Here is a 24,173-nt window from a genome sequence, read left to right as displayed (position 1 = left end):
CTATAATTACAGGGGAAAGGCTATTGGACGAGGAGGAGAATGGTGCTTTAAGTTCCGTCTCGACAACGAGGTCATTACAAGCGGAGCACAGGCTCGGATTAGGAAAGGATGGAGAAGGAAAGCGGTCGTGCCCTTTTGAAGGAACCATCCCGGCATTTGCCTTAAACGATTTGGGGAAGTCACGGAAAGCCTATATGAGGATGGCCGGACTTGGGTTTTAACCATCGTCCTCCCCAGTGCGACGGTAGGCTATTTAGTGCAGAACCTAGGTTAGCGTTAAACATGAGAATGTATAAGGGATGAAGAATGGTACGACGGAGAATAGCATTTGCTGAAGATCTATTCGGGAAACATTAAGTACAAGTCCTGAAATAAATCTGGTATCCAGATATGTAACGTTGCACAAGGGGGACGCAAGAAATCTGCTAAGTTCAAAAGTTGCTAAACAGTGAGAAAGATATTTTTCCACTGAGGAAGATATTTCTGAAACTCTATGTTGATACCTACCACACATTTGTGGGATACAAGTTTTAAAAAATGCATTGCAGTGTGGTGCTACGTAATGTAATAAAAAATTAAATGAGTAGATAAAGTGCGAAACGAAGAGGTACTAGAAAGTATAACTGAGGAAAGAAGTATACGAACAGTGCATACTAGGAGAAGGAACGATTAGTGATATCTGGCCGCGCGGGATTAGCCGAGCGGTCTCAGGCGCTGCAGTCATGGACTGTGTGGCTGGTCCCGGCGGAGGTTCGAGTCCTCCCTCGGGCATGGTTGTGTGTGTTTGTCCTTAGTGTAATTTAAATTAAGTAGTGTGTAAGCTTAGGGACTGAAGACCTTAGCAGTTAAGTCACATAAGATTTCACACACATTTGAGCATTTAGTGATATCAGTGCTAAACTATCCAGTCGTTAACTTGTATTCGGAAGACGCAGGAGGACGAAAAAAATTATAGAGGCAGACAATGTAACAGTATGTGAAATACGTAGTTTGGGCTTCGGGGTTTAGTAGACCTGCGGATAGAATTTCTCCACCTCCATGTAAATTTGTACCGCTCTGAAGCGACAAACCATGCTGTCACACTTGGCAGAACGACCGCAGTTTTCAACCCCACAAATCCGTACTTTATCCCTACCTTTCAGTTTTATGTAATTTATTTTCGAATATATTCCCATATTGGTTTTAAAGTAGAAATTGTCCTCGTGTTACAACATTTGATCATTCATGAATGATCAAATGCATCATACCGTCCGCCTGTCAAAAGAGTAGAAAAATTATTGAGCTATTAATCAGTAATCTTTCACTAGACTGTAATATTCTATGGAACAAACGGCACACTGCAGCATTTGAGCTTAAAGTATAGGATTACAATCAGCATGTCTTTAATATTCTGGTGACAATGAGGGTTAAACTTTAGAACATGCACACCTGTAAGTCTTAGTAAACAGTGAATAAATGGAAAGTCCTACTTGTTTCTTACTTGATAACAATGGGCGTAATGTACATGGCTTTAGTTCGTCACTAAGAATCTTGCATTAAATGACAATGGTGCATCTAAGGATTATGTTCTGGCTTCGCATTCGTGATGAGTGGGTTTCAGTTCCCGACAGGGCGTCCAGATTTATCATTATGAAACGTCCATATCGGCGAAGCGTGGCTTCTGCTTGTTTTAGGTACAAGTAAGTGAATTCGTAAAGCAGAACTTAGAATCTACCAACGTTTTAGAAATATCGTCTTCATCGTGGTTCTTAAATACAAGGATTAAGCATATTCCTGTTCAGTTTTCACACAGTTTACGCCCGTCGTTTCCTTGGTCGACGTATGTCTATTCTTTCTTTCAGATTATACTTCAAGATTTTCTTTGGTAGTCGTTCAACTATTCACACGTTGTTTCGACCTCTGTATTTAGTTATTTCCTCATTAATAGAATTTACATTCAAAGCATTTCTAACATTTATATTCTTCATTAAAACTTTTCTTGGGCAGACCTTTACTTTCCTCAATAATCTCTTCTCTGCAGCTTGTACCACGCAATTATCTTTCTTTTTATTGTTTTTTTTAAATATTCCGACGAAAATTGCTAATGCCACATGGATGTGCTGTTGTGTAACAGATCGAAATCTCTAGCCCTAGCTGTCTTCTAAGCGCCGCCGAATAACAAATCAACAAATTTGAATCCACCTCTATCACGCCCTCAGATACAGAACAGCTGCACACTCAACACGCCTGACGAAACGTAACAAGCACAGACATCCCCAACCTCCTCTTTCTCTCTAAATCACTAACGATAAGTTACAGGATTCAGAGCTTGAGAAAGACATTTTGTGCAACCTGTTCCGTCGACCTGTTTACCATCGAAAAAAATAAAAGAACGCTCGAAATCTTGCTGACTTACTTCGATCGTCGGATTGCGGAGAGGATTCGCTCTCGGCCAAGAATGTTCAGAGTCGTGACGCTCCACGCTGAAGTCTCGCAATGATTTGTAGCGGAGTTGCGCACAACAGAGCGAAATATCCGTTATCTGAATATCACTCGTGACTCGTAGTGCGAGAGAGGAAATCAGGCCAGCGAGCAGGATCTCCTCCACCATGGAAAAATGTATCCTGGTTTTTTTGCCTCAGAGACATTAATAGGTAGCTGCTTCGAGGTAACTCAGCGGAGAAAAAGTTCATGTTTCCAGTAAGTTACGACTGAAGTAGCGCAGTTGCTAACGCACTGGTATCACATTCGGAAGAATCGAGATCTCAGTTCGGTCAACCAGATTTAGGTTTTCGATAGCTTCCCCAAATCCTGTGAAAATTATAAGACCGATCTTCTACTTTACCGCTCTCGTTTCTGAGGTTATCCTCTGCTTCTAACGACTTCGGCGTTAACGTGATGTTCAGCGCTGGTATTCCGGCCTTTACAATACGTCGCGTGCGTAGAAATGAAGAACTGAGATACGAGGTATGATCAAAAAGTAACGGAAATTTTTGTTTCTCTTAACGAACCTTTATTTATTCATCTACATCGGCTTTGTTTCCTTCAGAGTAATCAAATGGCTCAAATTGTTCTGAGCACTATGGGACTTAACTTCTGAGGTTATCAGTCACCTAGAACTTAGAAATACTTAAACCTAAGGACATCACATACATCCATGCCCTAGGCATGCTGCGACCGCAGCGGTCCCGCGGTTCCAGACAGTAGCGCCTAGAACCGCTCGGCCACTCCGTCCGGCCAGAGTAATCCCCCTCAGATATAATGCACTTGTGCCAGCGGTTTTTTCCAATCTTGGAAGCATTTCTGGAAGTCACTTTTCGTTTTGGTGTTCAGCTGCTCCAGCGATTCTGTTTATGTGTCATCAGTGGTGACGAAGCAACGTCCTTTCACGGTTTTCTTCAGCCTCGAGAATACAAAGATGTCGCAGACGGCCATTTCCGGCGAATACGGTGGCTGAGGCAGCGTAACGGTTTTATTTTTTGCCAAAAGCTCACGAACAAGCATTGAGGTGTGAGCGGGATGAAATTTCCACGAGTGCTTTTGCCACAGTTCTGGTCGTTTTCTTCGGACTGTTTCACGCAAACGGCGCATAACTTCCTGGTGGTAATCCTTATTGACCATTAGGCAAGAACTCATGATACACTATCCCATTGTAGTCGAAGAAAACATTGAGAAGAACCTTCACAAGTGATCGAACTTCTCGAATTTTCTTCCGGTCTTAGTTCTTCAGGCAGGTTCCAGTGGGGCGAATGGGGCGAATGGGCCTTAGTTTCAACGTCATACCCGTATACGCTTGTTTCGTCAGCTGCCATAGCTTCTATAGAAATTCTGGATTATTGAGACTTCATTCAGCTGTTCTTGAGGGATGTCTACGCGACGTTGTTTTTGGTCGAAGTTCAACAGTTTTGGAACAATCTTTGGTCCTACACGTTTCATGCCTAAAACGTCTGAAAGAATTTCTTGGCATGAGCCGAAGGATATGGCGACTCTCTGATGGTGATTCGGCGTTTTTCCAGAACCACGTTCTTTACTTCTTTCACGTTGTCGTTAGTAATTCATTTTCTAGGGCGTCCAGTGCAGTTCTCGCCTTCAACTTCTTCTCGACCCTCTTTGTAACGATTATACCATTCGTAAACTCTTGTCTTACTCATAATATTCACCAAAAGCCACAGATAACATTTTGAATGCAGTGCTGCACTTTATTCCGTTTTTCAAGCAAAATGTAATGCAAATTCTTTGATCCATTTTTTTCGAAAGTAAAAATTCTTGGAGCATTCGAAATACAGTAACCTTTTCGAGTGTCAACAATAAACTAAATATTCAAAACAGAAGAAAATGCGAACAGAACATGTGTACCAACAAGATAAAAAAAGATTTAAAATCCTATATATAAACCCACGAAATTAAAAAAAAATCACATTACTTTTTGATCACATCTCGTATTTAATTACAAAGAAATCTGTACAGCGAATGGAGTTACTAATTGCAGGACAAACTGTTCGCAAACGCCAATATAAGGTTTGCAGACCAGCATATTCCGTAATCATTAGAGTATTCCAGTGCAAAACTCACCTCGCTAACACGTGATCTTGAGCTGCTGCCAGACTTGGATGTTGCCATTTCGAATTCCAGTACCAGAAGAAATTTTCTTGACCTGAGTTTGACGAGCTATGGGAGAAAATGCAATGAAATATGAAAGGTCGCCAGACAATGTACGTACAGCGTGGTTTGCATTGTAATCCTTTCCAAAGTGTCTTATAGCGTGAGAGCAAGTGACAGTGTGGGCAGCGATTGGGACGCTAAGACTGACGTGACGTTGGTGTAAGAGAGATTGGCCATGTGCAGCTCTCTCTCTTTTCCTTCCTTCATCGTCATCAGTAATGCATAAATTACTGCATTCTACACATGGTCTTTACAATCACACACGTTCAAATGTTACAATTGAGACACAACGCTTCCATTTCCTGAAATAAAATCGCAAATCTGAGCGATGAAAGAAAATCTTTACATGTAGGCTGCTGAACCTACCCTCGTAGTCCAGTCTTCCAGTCAACCATGTCACAAAGTTTTCTTTCTTTGACGGAAGTTATCTAGATACCTGACTGATGGGGAACTCTGAGTGGGGACTTAAGGCGTGTTCGGATTACTAGAGGTAGAGACTTGCCGCTGGAGACAAAAATACAGGGTTTAATTTCCCATATGTCATTTGTGTCTTTCCAACCACTAGTATCAGGTTAACTAAGTAGTCCATGAATAAGTAATATCATACACAGTCTGAATGAAATAAATACGTGCAGCCTTTTTTTTTTTTTTTGTAAAATTTCTGTACCTTTTCGAATATTAACTTGAAAGAAACTTAAAAAATATACTGAGCATTAATCCGACCTATTTACTCCCTCATTCAATCAAGAAACAATACTGAACCCATCTCAAAAATCCATATGTCTCAACTCTTAGCATTTCAATTTTTTTTGGACTCTGATGTGAGTTAATGACATTGTTGTGGTCAAAATTAGATACACCTGTGAAGCTGGATTGAAAAAATCAGTCGATAAGAATCAATGAAACACCTACCAGCTATCTGCATTCCCTTAGTAATAGTTCCACACGCATTAACACGCATACGATCCTAGTTTGACGAAGACTCAGGCATCCTATCGCTCCTCGACTGACCTGCTAAATAACCCGACCTCAACCCCATAGAGAATGTCTCAGACGGTTTGGAACAACGGGCGTAACGCAGCAGTCAACGTCCCCGTAATATGGTAGAAGTACGGGTACTAATCATCAGTGAGTGGCTAAGGCTGGGTATGGCAACGCTAAAGAAACTTGTGGACTCTCTTCCCCGGAGAACTGAGGCAATTTTCAAGGCTAGAGGCGGTGCTAAGCGGTGATGTCTGCAGAGTGAGACTATTCCTTTTCACCCGGTGTACATCTCACCACCGGACAGTTACGCCGTAAATCTGAAGTAAAGATTCGTAGGGCAACGTTGTGTCAGTTTATATTAACAACTAGCTGTGCCCGGCCACATTTTTCTGTGGCTCAGTCTGCTTAAATGGAAAAGAAAGAGAAGACAAAACACACGTTTCTAATATGAGTGGCAAGTGGATATGCTTCCTAAAGTCTTTCTCTCCCCTGTCTCTGTCCATCTCTCCCTAGCCGCGTGGGGTAGCCGCGCGGTCTGAGATGCCTTGTCACGGTCCGCGCGGCTCCCCAGTCAGAGGTTCGAGTCCTCCCTCGGGCATGGGTGTGCGTGTGTTGTCCTTAGCGTAAGATAGTTTAAGTTAGATTAAGCAGTGGGTAAGCTTAGGAACCGATCACCTCAGCAGTTTGGTCCCATAAGACCTTACCACAAATTTCCATCTCTCCCTTCCCCTTTCTTTGTACATCTTCTCCTCCTCCCCCTCTCTCTGTCCATCATCTTCTCCTCCCCCTTTCTCTCCATCATACTATGTGATCAATAGTAGCTGTTGGCCCACCCTTAGTCTTGATGACAGCTTCCACTCTCACAGACATTCGTTCAATCAGGTGAGGGAAGGTTTTTCGGGGAATGGCAGCCCAATCTTCATGGAGTGCTGCACTCAGGAGAGATATCGATGTCGGTCGGTGAGGCCTGGCACGAAGTCTCCGTTCCAAAACATCTCAAAGGTGTTCTATAGGATTCAGGCCAGTACTCTGTGCAGGCCAGTCCATTACAGGGATGTTATTGTCGTATAACCACACCGCCACAGGCTGTGCATTCTGAATAGGTGCTCGATCGTGTTGAAAGATGCAATCGCCATCCCCGAATTGCTCTTCAACAGTGGGCAGCAAGAAGACGCTTAAAACATCAATGTAAGCCTGTGCTGTGATAGTGCCACACAAAACAACAAGGTGTGCAAGCCCCCTCCATGAAAAACACGACCACACCATAACACCACCGCCTCCCAATTTTACTGTTGGCACTACACACGCTGGCAGATGACGTTCACCGGGCATTCGCCATACCCACACCCTGACATCGGATCGCTACATTGTGTACCGTGATTCGTGATTCCACACGATGTTTTTCCACTATTCAGTCGTCCAATGTATACGCACCTTACACCAAGCGAGGCGTCGTTTGGCATTGACCGGCGGCTTATGAGCAGCTGTTCGACCACGCAATCCGAGTTTTCTCATCACCAGCGTAACTGTCATACTACCTGCAGTGGATCGTGATGCAGTTTGGAATTCCTGTATGATGGTCTTGATAGAAGTCTGCCTATTACACATTACGACCCTCTTCTAAACTGTCGGCGGTCTCTGTCAGTCAACAGACGAGGTCGGCCTGTGTGCTTTTGTGCTGTACGTGTCCCTTCACGCATCCTCTTAACTATCACATCGGAAACAGTGGACCTAGGGACATTTAAGAGTGTGGAAATCTCGCGTACAAACGTATGACACAAGTGACACCCAATCATCTGACCACGTTCGAAGTCCGTGAGCTCCGCGGAGCGCCCCATTCTGCTCTCTCAGGATGTCTAATGACTACTAAGATCGCTGATATGGAGTACCTTTCAGTAGGTGGCAGAATAATGCACCTAAAATGAAAAACGTATGTTTTGGGGGGTGTCCGGATACTTTTGATCACATAGTGTGTATAGAAACTGCAAAATGTTCCCAATCGCAAATCCCCGAAAGCTTTTGACTGGATGTTTTGAAATTCTGACGCAGCGTTGAATTGGAATACGCGTGTGTTTATATGTACCTATTTCTTAAAATGTGTAATATATAATCTTTTATAAATTTAATAAAAGGAATCGTTGTTACAAAAAAATCTCAGAAAGTCAAATATATATTTTATGTGTCATAGGTAAAAGAAATAAGAACCTAAAAACACTAATGTATTAGAATGCAACGGTGAAGAATTTTCGGGGATACACGGTTTCCAACAAACAAACACTTGTTCAAATGTTCGTGAAATCGTATGGGACTTAACTGCTAAGGTCCTTAGTCCCTAAGTGTACACACTACTTAACCTAAATTATCCTAAGGACTAACACACACACCCATGCCCGAGGGAGGACTCGAACCTCCGTCGGGACCAGCCCCACAGTCCATGACTGCAGCGCCTTAGAAAACATTTACATTTTTATTTATATTGAATGATTGACGGTCGCAATTTTGTTAATTTCGTAGAGATTTTCTTGGAATGAAAAGTATGCAAACAATAATGTCTTCGTCACAATTTAGTGAGTTTTACTGATTTTGTTTTGGGAGTCAGTTACGCGTATTATGCGTCCTTCTTTGATTTAATGCCAGTTAGTAATAGATTTCTATTCAAAATGCCATACTGTACTCCAGCAATGAATGTAGTTCCTATAGGCACATTTCACACGGACGTGACGCGTTTGGCAGGTCGCTTTGCCACAGCACTGCTCCCCCTAAAAGGCAGCACTTTCTCCCCCGCCAAACACGAGGCGAAAGCCGGCGGATGGCCCGTGGCCCGGGCTGGGCGCGCGCGCTCTTCCACCGCTGCGCCTCCAATCAGGGTTAATGGCAGCCACCAAAACTGCTACGCTTCATATCGGAGCACCTGGGGCCGCCGCAAAGGGACGGGACGCACGCGTCAGCCACGTTTTTATTGCCGCCGCTTCTAAAAAAAGTACTGCGCCAAGTATCAAAGGGGCCGCCGGAGCCCTTTCCCACTCGGTCAATTGCGCGATGTAACGCAGTCTCGCCTGCCAGCAGACTTTCCTGGGTTAATATACAGGGTGGCCCACGGAAAGTAGTATATTTTCATTTGGTCATTACTAGGCTTAGCGTATATTTACACCAATATAACTTAGAGATAACTGTTCTACACTCATTGCTTTCATTGAAAAGCCAATCACAAATTTATTTCTTAAAAAGTATGGCTTCCATCATTGGCGACGCATTGCTGAGGACGTTTGCGAAAACTCCTCATTACGCTCTCAACTAGAGTTATAAAACTACCGAAGGCTATCGTAGACTATCATAAGTAAGCGTATCCTACGGTAGTTCCCCTAGTAACCTTGGTCAACAAAGATCGTAGCTGCGTTGCCAGTACGTTAGATGTGTAGCATACCTGTCGGGCGTTACCTCATTTCGATCGCTATGTTCGCGTATCCTATCAGTGTTACCTGATCCCTCTAGAACCCGGAAGCGGTGAACCGTCTAGGATCAGAGTGAGACTATATAAAGGGCCGCCTAACCTGCGGAACATTTTTATTCTACATAGTTATTGTCCTGTATGTTATTTAAAAATAAACAGTATTTATAGCAAATTCAAAACTGTCAATGTTTAATTGAGGTTTTTTCGCAAACTGTTGCTTCTTTAAGTGGAGCACATAGCAAAAATAAGAAACAAAACAGATTTATTATACAGCGCTTGAAAATGCAATTTTCTCAAAAAGAGAAAAAATTTAAAAAATATTGTATACAAAAACATACCAAACACCAGTTCAGTACTTCACTGGGCATACATAAAACATGTTCCTGCTATTCACAAACAACTTCACACATATAAATAACGATAGGAAACTACCACCAATGATCATGATGAGGAACATTCTGTTGAGTACAAAATAACAACAATAATAATATAAGTATTTTTATGGTTGTGTTTGTAAACTGTGCTTCCATCAAAAGTAATTACTTTGCAGTGAACACATATTGCGTAGCGAGGTGGTCACTCTGTTGTAGAAATAATTCAAAAGCCAAGATCGCTTAAATACTGTATGCTGGATAACCGATTTCAACACACTAAAGGTGCCATCATCAGATCTTTGAAGATATAACATGACAGGTTTGAGGGAGGGCTTACATGAGTTACACTATATACATTACTGACGCTGCAAGAGAGGCTTTCTGCTTTACGTTATGGTCTACTGTTAAAGTTCCTAGAGCGTACATTCCTAGAAGAGTCAACCAATATCTTGTTTCTACCTAAGTATACCTCACGAAAAGACAATGAATACAAAATTAGAGAGATTCGAGCCCACTCGGAGGCTTACCAGCAATCGCTCTTCCTGCAAACCATATGCGACTGCAGCAGGAAAATGGGGAAGTGACAATGGTACACGAAACCACACTCCGCAAGGTGGCTACTGGAGTATAGATGTATATTATAACAATAATAATAATTACCTACAAAATCTGATAAGTTATCAGACTACAGAGGTACCCCCCTCCCCACTTGAGTACAACGCACGTAACGTACATATAACGATGTGAAACTGTCGGAGAAGCCTTTCTTTGCAGTGTTGTTCAACTCTCCCGTCACGCTGGCTTGAATGTGGGCTGTGTCATTCAAGTTTTTACCTTTCATGTTTTTTACACCTTGTCGTTTTGTGGTACATTCGTATTGATAACGCCAAGCCTTGTCACTCATGATGTTGTTCCCACGAAAAAACTGTCCACGTCTGCATTTCATTCCAATCCCGACACGTGTCCACGCGTCGGCTTTTGTCCAGGCCAGACTTTGTACACACTTTTCTCTTCTTCAAAACATTCTGGAAAATGCCTTGAGCACATGATTTAAGGTTACTGCTCCACTGCGATTTGTGACACAACAAAGTTGGTAGGCTACGGCCTCACGTCCATTACTTAACACTGAATGGTCCCACCTGATTGATCGATGCAGATCTGTTGTTTTACAATTTTAAAATTTTAGAAAGCATTCTGTAATTGGAGCAAAGCATCGGTCGGTATAAAATGCTACAAATTAAATAAAAACAGTCTCGACCGCGTTTTCAGATGTTTATTCATGAACAACCGGTTTCGGCCCCTTTCTCAGATCATCTTCAGAATTTTCCCTGTCATTACGACTGCTGGTGATGGCAGACGGAGCGAGACTCGTAGAAGTAAGGATATCACTGCAGCCAGGCTATAATGTTATTTTTAATTAGCCTTACAATATCATCTCTCTGTATGAGATGATCTACCTCATAAGTGGACTTTGTTCTCTATGTACCATGATCATTTCTGATCCCTCCACAAATTTTTCATGGCATTCTTCGTTCAAATACTCTGATTTATTGTTAATCAGTAGTTAGCATCCATGATTCACATCCATATATAATCACTCACCTAATCATAAGGTTAAATAGAGTCATTTTTAGCTGTCGGTTTATCATCCTATATGTCATTAGCTTTTTAAAATGTATGACAAAGCCTATTACCACTTAAAATGCGAGCTTTTATTTCAGTGGACACGTAATTTTCTTTATTAATGTCAGTCCCTAGATATTCTAAATCTTCTACATGCTTACAATTAAAACCTGCTGCCTACAAGGTGTCCAGTTTATCGTCCCCTGTTCTACGAAATTTCATACATTTAGTTTTGGATTCGTTAATTTCGAGTTTCCAATGCCGTTCAGTTTTTTTCAGTTCCACCAGTACTCTCTCCAATGACATCCTGCGTCTAATAATAACTGCAACTTCATCAGCATATGCAGCCAACTGTGTGGTCCACGTAGAGATGTATCCACATCTTTGCTCTTTTCGTATAATTGCTTCTAAGGTCAAACTGAATAACACGGTGGAAAGAGCATCGCCTTGTCTAACTCCATGATTTATATTGGAACAGTTTGTTAATTCCCCATCCTCTTTCACCATTGCCCTGGAACGTCCCAAGGTTGCCTTAATAACCGAAATATATCTTGATAGTAGGCCAAGCAGTTTTATATCTTCTAACATCTCTTCCCTGTTTAGACTATTAAAGGTCTGCTTGAAGTCGACGTAGATATTGTTGAGTTCTATATTATATTCACATGCTTTTTCGTGTATTTGTCTCAGTACAAATATTTGGTCCACAGTTGATCTATTAGGCCCAAAGCCACACTGATAATCATCCAGCATATCTTCTACATATGGGACCAATCTCTTATATGGGATCCTGGATAAAAACTTACATACCACATTCAGCAGACTGATTCCTCTGTAGTTAGAGCAACATGCCTTGTCACCTTTCTTACGTATGGGCTGGATTACAACTATATTCCATTCTTCCGGAATTCTTTCTTGATTTCAGATTAAAGAGATAAGTTTATGCATCCGTTTGTGTAAATTAAAGCCTCCTCTCTTTAAAAGCTCTGCAATTGTTCCATCATTTCCTACGGATCTGTGAGTTTTTTGACAATTCATCGTCTTCTGTACATCTGCAAGAGTTGGCTCTTATATTTTTGGTTCTACTGTATGGTATATCCGCTGCTCCTTATCAGTGCGATCACCCTCCAGCATTTCTTTACAATATTCTCTCCATCTATTCATCACTTTCCTCTTTTCTCACAGCAGATTTCCATCTTCATCCACGCAGCCTATTATATTAGGTCCACACCGTTGCGTTCCTTGTTTAACTTCTTATAAAACTTTCTGCTCTCATTCCTATTATAACATTCTTTCGTGTCTTCTATATTTCCTCTTAAGGCTTCTCTTTTCTTTATTCTGCTTACCCTTGCCGCTTCTATGCTCATTTCATTATATATAGCCTGGTTAATTCTCGTATTTCGTTGGAGACATTTTAGTTTTTTTTTTTTCAATTATTGCACTATCCGTTTACATTCATGATCATACCAGTCCTTATTTCTAGGTTCTGTGGATTCCCCTATTACGTCCTTTGTCACAGTTATGATAGGTCTATTATTCTTAATACATTCCCATTCCTGCATGCGTACCACACGTGTCCGAAGAATGAGAAAAATCCGTTCCCCATTGGGTGTACGCTTGCGTAGTGAGTGGCGACACGAACATGAGTCACTTGTCGTTAATAAGCGCAAAAGTGTCTATCCTCCTCTTCCTAGGTTTGGTCACTTTCGGAGCGTCACGTAGCTGGCGAGCGCGGCAGTCGCAGCGCGGTTGTCGAACTGGTCCGCTAATTGCAGTTGTTGTTGTCCCCGCGCAGGCAGAAGACAGATGGGGACAGCGCTGGCGGCCCCCAGCCTTTCACCCGCGCCGTGTCGCAGCAGGGGTGCGCGTAAATCAAGCCGCGAGAAAGTCGGCGGGGCCCGCCCACACCCTCTGACGTCACGGCGACACTCGCCGCCTCTCGCAGCCAGCCTCATCCTCGCCCTGCCCCTCCCATAACTCCCAGCTGTCCTCTGTCCCTCCCAGCAAACGTTTATTCCGACGCTCCATTCCTTATGGCCGAGACTCCTCCCGATTATAAGCGACAAGTCTTACACTGAAAGTCGAAGCTTTGAATCGTTCGAAAGGCGTACTCAGATGACTTTGTTGGTACTTAGTTGGTACTCCGAAAGGCGTGTCTTGGCGGCTCGAGTGCCGTTCCAGAGTGCAGGTTTAACTTGTTGCTTACAACAGTGCAGCAAAGCCTCCGTGGATACGAGTGTTTTTGATCTCAGATCCACCACGCTGCGAGTAGGAATGAGACTCACTTCTGAAGTGTCGGAACCATAACGGAAATTATTAAAAGCAGTGTTGAAAAACGCATCTTCTCCTACCAAGTAAACCAAATAAATCTCTTTATTATGCTACCACTTTTCGTCTACTAGATCATCATGTCCAAAAAGTTTCGAGTCTGAATTACTGAAAAACAGGAAAAAGTTATGGCGATTTTAATGGTTCAGGTGTTCTACATAGTCTCCTTCCACTTGAGTACAAGTCGCAGAACGTTCATCTACATCTACATCCATACTCCGCAAGCCACCTGACGGTGTGTGGCGGAGGGTACTTTGAGTACCTCTATCGGTTCTCCCTTCTATTCCAGTCCTGTATTGTTCGTGGAAAGAAGGATTGTCGGTATGCCTCTGTGTGGGCTCTAATCTCTCTGATTTTATCCTCACGGTCTCTTCGCGAGATATACGTAGGAGGGAGCAAAATACTGCTTGACTCCTCAGTGAAGGTATATTGTCGAAACTTCAACAAAAGCCCGTACCGAGCTACTGAGCGTCTCTCCTGCAGAGTCTTCCACTAGAGTTTATCTATCATCTCCGTAACGCTTTCGCGATTACTAAATGATCCTGTGACGAAGCGTGCTGCTCTCCGTTGGATCTTCTCTATCTCCTCTATCAACCCTATCTGGTACGGATAGCACACTGGTGAGCAATATTCAAGCAGTGGGAGAACAAGTGTACTGTAACCTACTTCCTTTGTTTTCGGATTGCATTTCCTTAGGCTTCTTCCAATAAATCTCAGTCTGGCATCTGCTTTACCGACGATCAGCTTTATACGATCATTTCATTTTAAATCACTCCTAATGCCTACTCCCAGATATTTTATGGAATTAACTGCTTCCAGTTGGTGACCTGCTATACTGTAGCTAAATGATATGGGATCTTTCTTTCTATGTATTCGCAGCACATTACACTTGTCTACATTGAGATTCAATAGCCATTCCCTGCACCATGCGTCAATTCGTTTCAGATCGTCCTACATTTCAGTACAATTTTCCATTGTTACGTTCATACAACCGTGTGAAACTGTCAGAAAATTTCTTGTTTGGGATGTAGCTGAACTGGCGAGTCGCATTGGATTGAATGTCGGTAGTATCCTCAGTGCATGCGAATTTCTGTACTTTGTCTTAGCAAAAGGAATCCACCACAAAACGAAGAAGTCTCGTCACCCGTGCATTTCAATCAAGTCGCGGCAGGCGTTCACGCCTCGTTGGTCAGGAGTGAATGTGTGCGGTACAAACTTTGCATACGTTTTTCTCTTCTCTTTCAAAGTATTCTGAATAACGTCTTGAACACTTCATTTACAGATATTGCGCACTTGCGATTTGCGATACAACTTGGCACAGTACGGCCACACGTCCACACTGCCCGCTCACAACTAACTGGTCGAATCCCCCATCTGTTTCTTACAGACGTTAGTTGAAGCTGCGTCCGTGGTTACTAAGCAGACGTCGCTTATATACCAGGAATAACATCCGTCTCGGAATGTTCTGGGCGGGCGGTCTTTGTACAATCCGTCACGATTTCGAACTGATTATGAGACAGAATGTTCATTATCAAAATCATGATCTGTTATATTAATCGTCCGCTCTAACAAGACTCTCGCCGCTGTGACTGATGGGAATAGCTGTTTCGATAGAAGTCAGAAGACTGTGTACCATTGCCAATCGATGTTCACTTCTTTCCGGTTGCTACCCACCTTAGCTTTCAAAACTTTGTGCAAATAGTATCCTCTTTAAACAAATCAATAAATTTAAACCATTTAAAACTCCAAACACTCTTCAAAAAGGATAATCGTTGGGTCCACGTTCTCAACTCGGAATTGGGCTTCCTATCGGTGTTTGTTGTTTCTAGAATAAATCCGAATGAATTTTTTTTATCCTAGTTTAAATTTTTATCTGAATTAAATGAGTTGTGCGAAAGTAATCCTTGTTGGGCTGTAGATTCCTGTTGGAAATGCGATTTCTCTAGGCTTTTGAATTTTTTGATCTTTAGATTCTTCTTCACAGTTATTCGAGATAAAAGTCCTGTTTAAATTAGGCTCTTCTGGTGCTTTTGACGCATCGTGATCTTTTGGCGAAATTGAGAGCCATCAAGCCCCACATGGATAGACTTTTGGTGAAACATTTTTGAACACACGCATGACTACAAGAGTATGGATGGCACGCTTAAAGCGTTATTAAGAGACCTATTATTCTCAAAACATCACAGTGGCCTGTGATGCCATATCGAGATTCATTACAGTTTGTGCTAAAAGTACTTTCAGTCCTTGCAGAGGAAATAGAAGCACGGTTGCCTGCGGGCAGATGGTGGAGGCGGCATGCTGATGCGGAACGCCTGTAGCACGCCCCTGGCAGAATCTGTCATCTACGGCTGCGCCGTGCATGCCAAATGACGCGCTGCAGCTCACTGTGGCCTCCTTTACAGGCGAATGAGTGTGCCTGCACAGCTGCTCTGTCTGGCTAAACGCAGCCCTGCAGCACACTCCGCGATGCACCGTTCTCATTTTGTTACGTATTTCTAAGTTCATCATAAGTGATGGAGTGGTAAACACTCAAACCAATGAAGTAGGGGCACAAAATTTAGGGCCACAAAATTTGTGCTGAAAAGGTTTGGAAAAATCTGCAGGATACTAACAGTGACAACCTCGCCGGCTGTGGTGGCCGAGCGGTTCCAGGTGTTTCAGTCCGGAACCGCGCGACTGCTACGGTCGCAGGTTCGAATCCTGCCTCGGGCAGGGATGTGTGTGATGACTTTAGGTTAGTTAGGTTTAAGTAGTTCTAAGTCTAGGGGACTGATTACCTCAGATGTTAAGTCCCATAGTGCTCAGAGCCATTTGAACCATTTGAGTGACAGCCTCTGTTAGTAAACATGCTCTCATGAGGACGATATTTCTCGAAGGACTAGGGTTCACAAACAGCTGTAGACCGTGCGTATAAATGCACTTTTATAGCCACTTCAGTATCAGAGCCACTTTGACGACTTTCATGAAGTGCTTCCTCAAGCACAGGGAAACAGTCTTAGCCTTCCAGCTGCATCTGTACTAGACGTTTCACCCATTGGTCCACTTGACACTGTGTTACCCAGAGTATCATCAGTTACTGTAGTAGTATTTGAAACTGTAGAGGTACTAGCTACATCCTCTGCATCAGAGTCTCCTCCAAATTTCGAATATTCTGCGTTCTATGCTGTAACCCCGTCCCGGCATTCCATCACGCAATCAGATACAACTTCATCTGACTTGAAAAACGGTTCAAATGGCTCTAAGCACTATGAGACTTAACATCTGAGGTCATCAGTCCAATAGACTTAGAACTACTTACACCTAACTAACATAAGTACATCACACACATCCATGTCCGAGGCAGGATTCGAACCTGTGACCGTAACAGTCGCGCGGTTCTGGACTGAAGCGCCTAGAACCGCTCGGTCACAGCGGCCGGCCATCTGACTTGAAGCTATGACACCTCCGTGAAGTCACTCTTATAGATCTAAAAGAAATATTCACGAATGTCAGTATGACCCCTCTAACTATAAAACTAACGAAAACGACTCAATAATTCATTTTCGTCATGTTGCGTATTTTCAGTAATCATCCTGCATGTGCATTGTCAGCGTAAATAATGTTATCTCAGCGGCTAACATTTTCGAGATTAATTTGTGAAACAATAGTATGTGCAATGTCCATTCTTCATTAGAATCATTTCACAGCTTGTAATCAGTAAAGTCGGATGTAACTAGGAACTAGATTCACGACTATCTATTTGCTTACATGAACGGCGCTGAAGAAACGCAGCTGTAAATATTCTTAAAAGCGACTCCTGTACTGATATTGTACTTTAGAAAGCAGGAAATCTTACTGTGTATCGAACTTACCGTCATTTATACCAGAACAGTAAATCCACAGGCGACAAATGGTAGCTGAACACGAAACCCGCTCTGAAGACGAGAGCCTCAAAGGCTATCGGTAAATATTCATACTATTACAAATTTGTCCACTGATATCTCAAGCCTGCCAACTTAGAAACATAAAATTGGTATTCACTACTTATCACACAAACTACAGAGAAAATATTAATACCAGTACAATAGATTGTTTGTAGTAAATAAAGCGACAAACAGCATTCAAGACGAGTGGTGTAAATTTTTACCAGTGTCACTTAAAGGGTTAAAATATCCGCATAATAATCAGTGCTCTAATTTACTTCCTAAATCTGTTACTGGTGCATGTGGCACGGAAGGCGAATGGGTCAGTCCATCGACCAGGCACTGCATCTGGGGCAACTGTGATTGGGAAACAAGACCCCGTGTGCAGCTGTTCCAGTATACACGGGTGTCGGTAGCGCTATGCTGCAGTCTAACATAACAATAACATCAGGAGACTACGATATTAGAATATTTTTGGAAGTTTACCTTGTCAGTACGCCGTCGCTGATGCCACACCTTCAGTCTTCAATGTATATTCGAATGTGCGAGACAAGACCGGCCACTACACCCTACCAAAGCGTTTATGTTTTTGATGCATTAGGCATTCAGTCCTCGAAATTAACACACGTTACAAAAGAAACGGACCGCTTTAAGAAACCAGCAGACACGTGGAGGCGCCTGCAGGGTCGCAATTGTGCTTCTTTCCTGTCGAGCAGGTAGTTTACATCACACACATCCTTTCACGGCGCTTAACTGCCGAGTTACCGGCGATATACCGTGTACACACGTCCACTACATAACGCAAAGATCAAGTAAGGTTAAAACACACGTGTCGCATAATCTGCATTATTAATACGGAAAACAGTACAATAGGTACGGGAGTTATTGTAACTATTAGTTTCGGTGCAATAAGGTGACTTAGTAACATTAAATAAGAAATAAAGCTGAAAGAACAGTTACAAACCGTAGCTTATGTTCAAAATGTTCAAATGTGTGTGAAATCTTATGGGACTCAACTGCTAAGGTCATCAGTCCCTAAGCTTACACACTACTTAACCTGAATTATCCTAAGGACAAACACACACACCCATGCCCGAGGGAGGACTCGAACCTCCGCCGGGAGCAGCCGCACAATCCATGACTGCAGCGCCCGAGACCGCTCGGCTAATCCTGCGCGGCCGTAGCTTATGAAATTACGAATAGTTCACTGTAAGATGCTTATCGAACTTTTCTTATTGCAGTTTTCTGGGGGCGCTACTCGTGCTGCCAAAGTCGAGTGAAGCTTTCCGAGATGGTTCTCCGCAGCTGTTTAACATCACTGGTGAGTTCTGTAAATCACAGTTCGCTAAAATTTATCTAAACTCTACAGTACCAAACAGATTTAAAGTCCCCAAACAACTAATGATACCTTAAATAACAATGTTTTCTTCAGTAATTTTTTATGTAGTCAGATTAGCCAATTATTACAAAAATGTTGATACTGGTTTCGGCAGGTCATCGTCATCATGCTATGTGATGATAACATTCAAAAAACATTCCTCCCGCAGCTAAAGATAACATTTTTGTACACATGGAGAACACGGAATCTGATGAATACTCTTTTATCAAAATACATTTAACTGCACAATACGATAAACTGAAAGTGAAATTTATTTCCGTATTCGCAACATATACTGTATTATTGTACATAATATTTTCAAACTTGTTCTCTCTCCTCCTTCAGACCAACCGTGTAGGTAACTGAACACCGTATTATACCGTATGTACTACGTTTAAAGAAATAACTGTTCTTTCTCTTTTTTCCTATTGCTGCCTCATAACTATTCGATAGTTAAATTTTCAGTCTACAACCTAAACTATCTGCTTACGAATAATAGTCTCGGTCCTTTCTTTACTAATTTATTGCAGTTTATAGCATTGGGTACACAGAAGTACATAACAGCAATTGTTATTACTACTTTTAACACATTTATCTAAATTGAGAGAAAACTGAAGATTGTTCGTCAACACTCACCACTGAAAGATCTAGTGCAAACATTTTTCTCGTCTAAACTGATACTAGAGTTTCCAGTTAGAGTATCGTTAGGTGATTTGTGTATGTAAAGCGTATTTCGATAATGATGCTTTGCCCATTTTCCGTAACAGAATTTAGAGTACGCTCCTAAAATTTGGTCTGTATAAATCACTTTTTGGACCTCAGTGAATTATTTCACATCATCATGGAAAAATTAATTTGGTCTTACTCTTTCTGAAGCACCTTCAGAGACCCAGACAGGGGTGTCTCGGACATTGTTTGATACCAAACGAGCTTATTGCGTCAACAAAGTGAAAATTGGTGAAGATGGAGGGGAGGGGGTATTCGTCAGTACCGTTTGTATATTAGTTGGATGATCTCTATTCTGTGTGCTTTTGTGCATTAATCGTTCTTACCCTGCGTGTGTCTGGGACTAAAATGGAGTTTCGGCTCTCACCTTGCCAAATAGGTGTTATTAACTGCATGGAAATTACACGCAGAACGACGAGACTAGCAGAGCAACTATCATGAGGATTTCATTACGAACTCAGGCTGGTTCTTGTTCACTTTCGCGGTGTTTCATAATGTATATAGAATCGTAAGAATCTAAATCATAAGAACAATTTGTACATTGTAGTACCTACAGTGACCACTTTTGTAGTATCTTATTCGCTTTGGTAGCAGCCAATGTAAGAAAGCGATGGAAACTCAACGCTTCATCAAAGTATGTTTGAAAATGCCTGTGTGTTGTCTGCCTTTCGGTTGGTACAATTTTTAAATGTACGTCTAGATTTCAGCTACGGGAAATGAGTATTTCAGCAATTCAGAGGTTGTTTTGGTAATAGTAACCGACATATTGTCATCATTACACTATTGTTGTATCTTGTCAGAGCCATCATGTGCGCTTTCATTCTATATTGAGTGTACACAAGTAGTGTACACAAGTTTCCTCTAGAATTCTAGAACATATTTTGTGCTCACATATGATAAGTTTTTTGGAAACAGAACAACTCGTTCGTAGGAACTAACATGTATTTCCCAAACACCAATTATACTGAAACCCAGCTACCACTATTGGCTCGCGATATACGGAAGTTTGTTGATAGTGGCACCACGATTAATGCCATACTTTCTGACGTCCGACAAGACATCGATAAAGTTCCACACTGCCGCCTATTAAATATAACTAAACACAAAGGAATTACAGATGTTGGCTGCAAGTGGGCACTGATTTAAATCAATGGGGGAAGTTGAAAACTTGTGCCAGTCCAGGATTCGAATTCGGGTCTCCTGCTTAAAAGGAAGATGCGCCATCCGGATGCAGTGGTCATCGCCATTGCGCGGACTACCCCAGCATGCCTCCTGTCAGGCCCAGATTCTCAACCTATCCACACACTACGAATGTTGTGCCCATTGCCCATTATCCTCATTAATCGCGGCATTTCGCCGATTCCCGTAAGAGTTCGAGCCTGATGGGCATCTGCACAGAAGAGATCATTAGCAGTCATTTCCTTAATATATACTAAATATAAGAGCCAATCGAATGAAAACCGAGCACCTGCCAAAACGGGACCATGGAATGGTTCCAAACTAATCACCACATACGTGGAGGCATTTATCCCACTAGGAGACGACTAGGACACTCGTACACTGCCGTCGACCTTGACGGATCCACAAGTTCACCCATTCTTACACTTCCACGTCGGACTGAAACTGATGTCCACGTATGTCTGTCTTCAGGTCACCTAATGTTGTATCCTGACTTCTCGTCAAATATGAGGTGCCTAGGAAACCCGCTTTCTCGGATCGCTAGACAACAATTCAAGCAAATCGTATTAATGAGTTTTTATTACAGAAAATAGATGACAATACCTAACTTTGAGAAATACAGATGTGTCACAAGAAAAGGGCGACAAGCAATATGATCAATGTCTTTCAGTGTAACGATTCCAATACAAGTCAAGTAATACAGTGGATACTTCTATTCAGGCCGCTGGCCTTGACGCTTCTGTAGAACTGTAGAACCCGTATCTGGAAAGTAATGAAATTAATGGCATTCAGTGAATAATAATATTACTATGACCGAAATAAGAGAAAATGTTGCTTCGACAGTTACAAAATATGTAAGTCCACAGAAGATCAACTGAAAATGTAGACTGGACCCTTTAACGTAAAGTGTAAGGAAAGCAGTATTAATAATTGAAAGTAATGTACTGCAGTGCATCAAAATTAGTTGAAGTGGAAGTGGGCAGCAGGGCTCAGAGTCACAGAGTAAATACGAGGTGATTCAGCTGCCCCTACCGATGTGCTTTATGCAACCCGCGACACCTTCAAACACCACATGCAAGATTTTCATATTCTCTCGCTTACTACATGCAAACTATTAGTCCTACAGAAAAAATGCCCAGGGCCTTTTTGTAGGAAACTTAAGATGGTTAAAATTTTTACTTGGATACATTTTCTCTATAGGTTTCGAATTATTCAACAAAATGTATAAAATTGACCTTCAAATGCGTTTTTCTTGAATAACTCGAAATCTGTGGCCTCCAGCGAAAACATATCCCAGTATAAACGTTACTTGTTTAAACTTCCTACAAAAAGGTCTCGTTCATTTTTTCTGTAGGACCAACAGTTCACATGTAACAAGTGAGAGACTATGAGAATCTCATACGTAGTTTCTGAAGCCGTTGCAGGTTGCATAAAACCTATCGGTAGGGGCAGCTGAATTGCCCTTTATAGTTAATGTTTTTAAGTATTGTTATAATAAAGACATACAGATGTCTGAACGTCTTTGAATCGATAGCCATATCACTAGTTAGATATGAAATAGGCCGTTACATGTGGTGGACTGTGGATTTTCGTTCGTCATTGGACAGACGTCTGTGAGATTTTTAAGCACCACCATTAATTTCGTTTATTATACCATGTTATGTGCAAAATGGAGAGTCTTTTACGTTCGATTGTGTGTGATGGAAGACAACTTTTAAGATATTTATACTGCATATGTGCGTGTTAGTATGTAAAATAATGTGTCATGTTTTTCTTGTTTATTGAAGTTTATAAAAGGGGTCATGTCTTCCTGAAACATGTTAGCTTTTCTCTCTATTAAATAAATCATGCATATCGACAAATGGTGTATCGTAATCTCCATAGTGGCACCGTTATTTGTAGGTATGAGACCATTACCAAGGAAAATTAAGGGTCAGAGAGAGAAAGTTCTAAGAATAATTGCACTCTTCAGCTCGGTTTCGTTTAATCAGCAGCCGGACGTCTCAGAAACGTTAGAAAACTCCAGTGGGAGCCGCTTCAAGAAAGGCACTGCGTATCGCGAGAGCTTACGTTCCGTGACAGTAAAGAAACACACTACTTCCTGCCACTTGCAACTAGTGTAATGACCACAGCGCAAAATTAGACAAATTCAGGCTATACACAGCTTTACTGACCATCGGCCATCAATATATCGTCCACACATGAAATAGGATGGGAGGAATAATGATTGTGGGAAACCATGTACAGATCGCCACATACGGTACGGTGCAGATATACCTGTGATCTCCCAAACTGTCAGCACGAAGTCTTCCGTGAATGAAACAGAATCCTCCGCTTGCTCGTCCCCGATCAGGAAGTCTAGGAGCCGTTCGATTCAGAAATAATAAAGCATGCCTCTGCATATCGATTTTGATAGCCATAGTTTGGTAATTCGTTTCATTACTTTTTTACTGTCGACCGTCCATTCGACTCCTGCAACAATCACAATAGCTGCAGTATAAATGTACGAGGATTACTGAATGTGCCCGATGAGTATTTCGGTTGCATGTTTTTGTGGTGATCCTGTAACACTGCTTGGCGCCTGGTTAATAACAGCACCCTTAGTTACTTTGCAATTGGCGCTTGCTGATTCTGCGTAGTTCGTCGAGGGCCTGTAATCGTCACGTCATCCAGCGCGTTAATGATGTGAACAAACATGTGCGTTTTGAACTCTTAAGTGCACCCGTCCTTGTACTTTTGAAAAATCACTGCTATAGGCAATTCACTTAAATCTCTAGAACTCTACGCAACGCCTGACAATCTTTTAATAATTTATTGGCAAATGGAACGATCCGAGTAATGAACGACCGGAGAACGTTTGCTGCGCTGAGTAGATAACTGAAAATTATCGAAGTGTACCGATTGCAAGAAAACGGTCCTGAAAAAGAGAAATTTTTTACATCAAATATAAATTTAAGTGTTAGGAAGTCTTTTTGGATGGTATTTATCTGGAATGTAACATTGTACGGATTTGGACGATGAACAGTTCAGATAAGAGTAGGGTAAAAGGTTTTGAAATGTGATGCTGTAAATGAATGCTGAAGATACACATGTATACAGGATAACTAATGAGATGCTGAAGGGCAATGGAAAGAAAAGAAACTAATGGCAGAACCTGACTGAAAGAAACTATACGTCGATAAGACACGTCATGAAGCATCAAGAAATAGTCAATTTGGTATTGGGAAGGAAGTGTGGTGAGTAAAAATTATCGTGGGAGATCAAGGCTTGACTATAATAAGCGCGTTTAAATGGATGTAGGTTGCAGAAGTTATGCAGAATAAAGAGAATGTATACTCTCTCGGCGCATACTATTTATAAAAACCTCTCAGGCTTCGAGTCGGGTGTTTGTGTTAAAATACCGCAACGTTTAGGCAGGAGATGATGAGTATGATACTCTTCAAAACTACTACGCTGCTGAAAACCCGAGGACTTTTCATCATCGGAAATGAATAAGTTTGCACAGGGTAGCCTAGCGTGGAGAGCTGCACCCATGTCGGACTGAAGACTACAATAACAACAACAGCGTGCATTTCGCCAGAATAACGAGA

At 42.0% G+C, this 24,173-nt stretch overlaps 1 protein-coding gene across 1 annotated transcript in view; it reads left to right on the top strand.

The window, feature by feature from the left end:
- The window catches only part of LOC126457994 (uncharacterized), a 375,721-nt gene that overhangs the window by 138,632 nt on the left and 212,916 nt on the right, over positions 1–24,173 (top strand). Inside the window, exon 3 of the mRNA XM_050094761.1 lies at positions 18,542–18,621. Coding sequence (XP_049950718.1) covers positions 18,542–18,621 — 80 coding nt within the window. The remainder of the gene's footprint in view (positions 1–18,541; positions 18,622–24,173) is intronic.

Source organism: Schistocerca serialis, chromosome 2, assembly GCF_023864345.2.
Source record: "Schistocerca serialis cubense isolate TAMUIC-IGC-003099 chromosome 2, iqSchSeri2.2, whole genome shotgun sequence".
Lineage (NCBI taxonomy): Eukaryota > Metazoa > Arthropoda > Insecta > Orthoptera > Acrididae > Schistocerca > Schistocerca serialis.
This window is presented reverse-complemented; position numbering and strand designations above follow the sequence as displayed.